This window comes from Desmodus rotundus, chromosome 5 (genome assembly GCF_022682495.2).
Source record: "Desmodus rotundus isolate HL8 chromosome 5, HLdesRot8A.1, whole genome shotgun sequence".
NCBI classification, from domain to species: Eukaryota; Metazoa; Chordata; class Mammalia; order Chiroptera; family Phyllostomidae; genus Desmodus; species Desmodus rotundus.
In genome coordinates this window covers 116,101,285-116,106,021 of record NC_071391.1, presented here as the reverse complement: position 1 = coordinate 116,106,021, position 4,737 = coordinate 116,101,285, and the positions used below count along the sequence as shown (strand labels likewise).

The window sequence follows — 4,737 nt, the reverse complement described above, 5'->3', positions numbered from 1 at the left end:
GAGGTCTATGTGTGTGAATGGTCACAGAGGGGACGCAGAGGCAGGGTGTGCTGTGGGTGTGGAGGGCACAGGACAGCCAGGAATGTGCTGGGGGCAAGGAGGGAAGGGCCCAGGGTGGCATGCTGAGCTGCCTGCCTGTTCAAAGTCTGGGCGGCCCATCCAGCCCATCTGGGCTTGACCCTATCTATCTCTGTGACCCTGGGTGAGTTTTATAACACCTGCAACCCCCAGTGACCCCTGCTGTCCTTTGTAAACTGGGAACACTTAATAACAGGCTGTACCTCACAGGTTGTTGGCATGGAAGGGGTTAAATTTCTCAAGTACTTGGTGCAATTTGAAATACAGAGTACATTTTATAATTACTATTCTCTGGATGGGGAGGGCTGACGGGAAGGTAGGCAGGTGAGGAGAGGGGAGTAGGAAGGGAATAGGTCTTTTTCATACCATCCACTCCCCTGTTCTTAGCCACATGACCCCCACCCCATACAACTTTGCTTGTAGGTGCTGAGCACCAAACACTTTTCTGTTTGGAGCCTAACGGGAACTGCATACAGTGTGGTAGATGTAGGGAGAGGGACACAGGCTTTGGAATCAGGCTTGGATTTCAATCCTACTTGTTTTTCATGAGCTCTGAAAACCTCATCCTTGTTTACTGAGGCCCAGTTTCCCAGAGGTTACATGACATCCACCTGCTTACATAGAGCTACAAGAAGAAATTCGGAGTTGGAAATGCTCCTGACAATGGTGTTGGTTTACTGGTTGGTTTAATCTTCATCTGTTAACAGTATCAAATGACACAAAAGAAAACTTGCTGCTTGGAGAAGCAAGAGGCTTGGTTCTTGTGCCTCTTCCCAGGCTGAGTGGGGCGATGGCAGCACTGAGGACAGAGGAGGGGAAGGCTGTTTCTCGGTTACCTAGAGCTCAGAGAGGCTCAGGTGGATGGAAGGCAAACCTGGCCTCAGAACACCATTGTGTGAGCCTTATCATGGATGTGGTTAAGCAGGGCGGCCAGGCTCTGGTGCTGGTTACTTAAGGCTCTGAGGGGTACTCCTCCTCCTCTTCCTCCTCCTCAGAAAGCTGGAAGATGGCTTCTGAGGAGGCTTTGCTGGCTGCTGGCATCTTGGGGACTCTGCCAGGGGCTGAAGTCATAGGTAGAGGGGCCACCGTAGCTCGAACTCGATTTGTCTGCAACTGCCCAGCCTGAGAAGAAAGTGAGTAAAGCCATCTCTGAAGATCAGATTTCCTTATCTCCTATCCCATTCCCTTCTGGGTCTGCTGTCCTAACTCCTTCCCTTCTCCCATTCCTGGAGTGACAGCCTCAAGGCTCAGGGCAGTGGAGTCCCCTGGACTCCGGCTTCCCCAGTGCCCATGCCCCGGCCGAGCGGCCCTCCTTTGTTAGCTTGCCCACCAGCTGACTTGTGTGGGTTCTGTTCCTCCTGGTCTGGAAACACCTCTTGTAACTTCAGCTAAGGGAAAGTAGTTTTTCTAAAGGCTCTATTACTGTGAGACTAGAAGAAGTGAATAAGAGCAAAAGGAAACTAAAATGTTATAAAATATGGATTTCATAAAAGTAACTCCATTTTTACTTACTCTTCTCTTTAACCCTTGTCACTAGAGCCCTCTCTACAAGCTACTTGGTCAGCCTCCCTTTGCTTATCTGTAAAATGAGCATAATGCTTACCTTGCAGGGATGCTGTGAGGAGTAAATGAGAAAATTATATGTAAAAGGGCTTGTCACAGCACCTGGCAAAGGACTGGAGCTCAGTAAATGCCCATTTCCCTTCCCTGGGGCATTTCTTTCCCTTCAGCCTTTCCTTTCAATGAAGGGCTATGGTGTAGCTCCAGTGCAGCTGGTTTCCTTAGTAGGACAATGGTCTGTTTTGTGAGTAAACAGTAAATTAAGATACCTGAACGTTATCGTGTGTCCATGCCAAAGCAGAAGAGCTCCCGCCCTGGGGAGGGGCTGTAACTCCCTTTGTCTGGGGCAAAGGGCTGCTCTTTTTCCTTAGCAGAGGCCTGGTTCCCTCCCCAGCAAGGGGAATCCAGGGGTGAGGGTGGGGTGGGTATTGGGGGGCAAGAGAGAGGGTCCCTTGGGTTCTGGGCATAGAGGGAAGGGAGGGGAGTGAGAAGGAGAACCATACCTTTCTCAGGGCTCGGCTCTCCCAGCTTGGGTGGTGACGTCCCTGAGGCTTGGCAAAGGTGCTGGTCAGGTGTGAGTACAGGTGACTCCAAACCTGTAAGGGGTTGTAGGTGGGCTCTAGCTCCAGGCCATCCAGTATGTTCTGAGGAAGAGAAGAGGAGCCTCACCTGGGGAACTTAAGGTCACAGAACACAAGATGTCAGGCAGAGCCCTTTTCGAGTAAGAGGCCAGAGGAGGTGTGAAGACCCAGGGCATCTCTGCAGGCTGTGGAGTAGATGAGCGTCCCACAGGCCCCAGGCCTGAGTGTTTGTGAGGTAAGTGTCAAGCACAGGTACAAGAAGTCGAGCAACCCTGAGTGGTTAGGGACACTGAACGCTCTGGCCTGAGAGGTGTGTCATGGGATTCCAGAGCACTGTAAGAGTTACAAGGGGTCCAGTGTGCAAGGCTGTGAGGGAGGGTGTGTCCATGGCCTGGGGGTGCTCACAGTCTGCAAGGCAAGTACACTGAGTTCTTGGCCTGTCTGCCAGGTGAGCATAACCAGAGGACACGCGAGCACAGCATTCCTGAGCAGTCAGGTTTTCCGGCCACAACATCCTGTGCCAGGAACCATTGGCCCTGAAGTGAGACGCTGAGCAAGCCACAGCCACTTGTGCCCACCTCTCTCTGCATCCCTATGGCCGCCAAGCTGAGAGCACAATCCCAGGCTCTGTCCTCTCTGCACAGGAGCCAGGGACCCAGCAGGGAGGTGGCTCCAGTTCTCCCTACCCAGAGTCACTCTCCTGCCCCAAGACTGGGGAGGCAGGGCAGAGGAAGCCCAGAATCTAGATCCAAGGAAGAGGAGCAGGAGAAAATGGCCTTAAGAGATATTCTCTCCTGTGCTTTGGAGTCTGATTTGGAAGCCCTTTCTATTCTGGGCGCCTACATCTCTGCCTTTTTCTCTTTCCCTCAACAGACCAATATAGATGCACACATGTGCAGCCATAATACAGAGAAAGGCCTGTGGGAACACACCACTACTGCCTACTTCCTCCTGCCTGGCCTCAGTTCCTACCTTTGTTTCTTCTCTGACCCTCTCACCATACCCTTGGGACCACTTCTCCCTCAGCTCCCTGTCCTTCCCCTCACTGGCTCATTCTTCTCCTGCACCCCTTTCCTGAATTCCTGTCTCTTCTCTCCCCTCTACCTCTCTCCTGAGATAGGGCTCCACTTGCCTCCACAACCTTAAGGCTGTCGTCAGGTGGGTTCTCAGGGAGCAGGGGAAAGGAGCTGGGCAGCATCAGTTCCCGCGTGGCCACCGCCTTCACCAGCAGGGTGGGGGACCTTGATGGCACGATCACATAGAAGGTGCTGGCAGACTCTCTCAGGCTGGGTCCTCGGCTGTGGGGCTCCCCTCTGGCCAACAGCAGCCATTCTCTTTTCTGAAAGAAGGACATGCATAAACTCTGGTTCATCCTCAGTCTTCGGAACATTTTGGTCAATCCCAACTGAGGTTGCCCGGAGTTCCTGGAGGGGGTGGTGTCAGGGAGGCTCGAGCCATTTTCCCCTGGCCCTGGGAGGGAGGGACTTCCTGCCTGAATCACCAGTGTCCCCAAGTACTGCTTTTCCTCCCTGGTCGGGGAGGTACACAAAAGCATGGACGGTACAGAGATGAGTTAAGAGATGCCGTTTAACCTGAAGTAGGTGTTTACCCCAGAGAGGGCTAATGTATTACTCAGTGGTAAATGTAGAGTTTTAAGATTATAATTCTTTTAAAAATTATTACTATAGAAGCAATACTTACTTTTATTTATTTATTTTTAGAAAGAGAAAAAAGAGGGAGAGAAATATTGATGTGTGAGAAAAACATTGATCAGCTGCCTCCCTCATGACCCCAACCGGGGACCTAGCCTGCAACTTAGGCATGTGCCCTGACTGGGAATCGAACCAGTGACTTTTTAGTCCACTGGGCAATGCCCAAACCACTGAGCCACACCAGTCAGGGCAAGAATTATAATTCTTAAAAACAGAGCCTTGGGACAAAGACTTGCGTGGGGTGTTGTGAAAATTCAGGTCTTATTTGGAGGGTGGTAGAGTCTGACTGTGTTGCATGACTGGGGTGCGGTGGGCTGAGAGGGGAGCCTCTGGAATGCCCAGGGAGGGTGTGAGAAGCCGGTGGTCAAGGGTGCCTGTGCATAGAGAGGAGGAGAGGGGAAAAGGGAGAGGAAACCTTTGGTACAACAAGGTGGGGGTGGGGTGGGGGATGGGGCTTTCGAGATCACTTCAGCCAGTCACAAGGAAGAAAAAGGGTCAGAATTCCTGGGGCAGTGACTCTGTGAGCGAAGGGCACTGCAGAACAGAGTGGTTACTCTTTGCCATGCACCATGGGGGTCAGAGGTTGGTTAGCGCATGGATAAGGAGTCAGACAGACTTAAGAGCAACTTTTTGGGGTGCACCCTTTGAAACCACGCGTGGGAATGAGGAAATTTTCTGTTAGTTTTTTAAGGAACACTACAAAACTCCAGGAAATATGGAGTCAGAACTGTTATACTCTGCGACCTGTGTTCTCTTGTTTGAGGTGATCACCAGTTACAGTTGATACAGACGTAATAGTCTCCCTA

General features: G+C 51.6%; 1 protein-coding gene across 2 annotated transcripts in view; it reads right to left on the bottom strand.

Moving 5' to 3' along the window:
• Positions 1-763: 763 nt before the first annotated feature.
• The window catches only part of M1AP (meiosis 1 associated protein), a 59,364-nt gene continuing 55,390 nt past the window's right edge, over positions 764-4,737 (bottom strand). The window contains exons 7-10 of one of the 2 annotated variants that reach the window (XM_045193780.2): positions 3,352-3,558; positions 2,142-2,282; positions 1,682-1,693; positions 764-1,200 (exon numbers count right to left, since the gene is read on the bottom strand). In XM_045193780.2, the coding sequence (XP_045049715.2) occupies positions 1,030-1,200; positions 1,682-1,693; positions 2,142-2,282; positions 3,352-3,558 (531 nt within the window). In that variant the 3' untranslated portion in view covers positions 764-1,029. The remainder of the gene's footprint in view (positions 1,201-1,681; positions 1,694-2,141; positions 2,283-3,351; positions 3,559-4,737) is intronic. The other variant, XM_024558572.4, reaches the window with a different exon arrangement.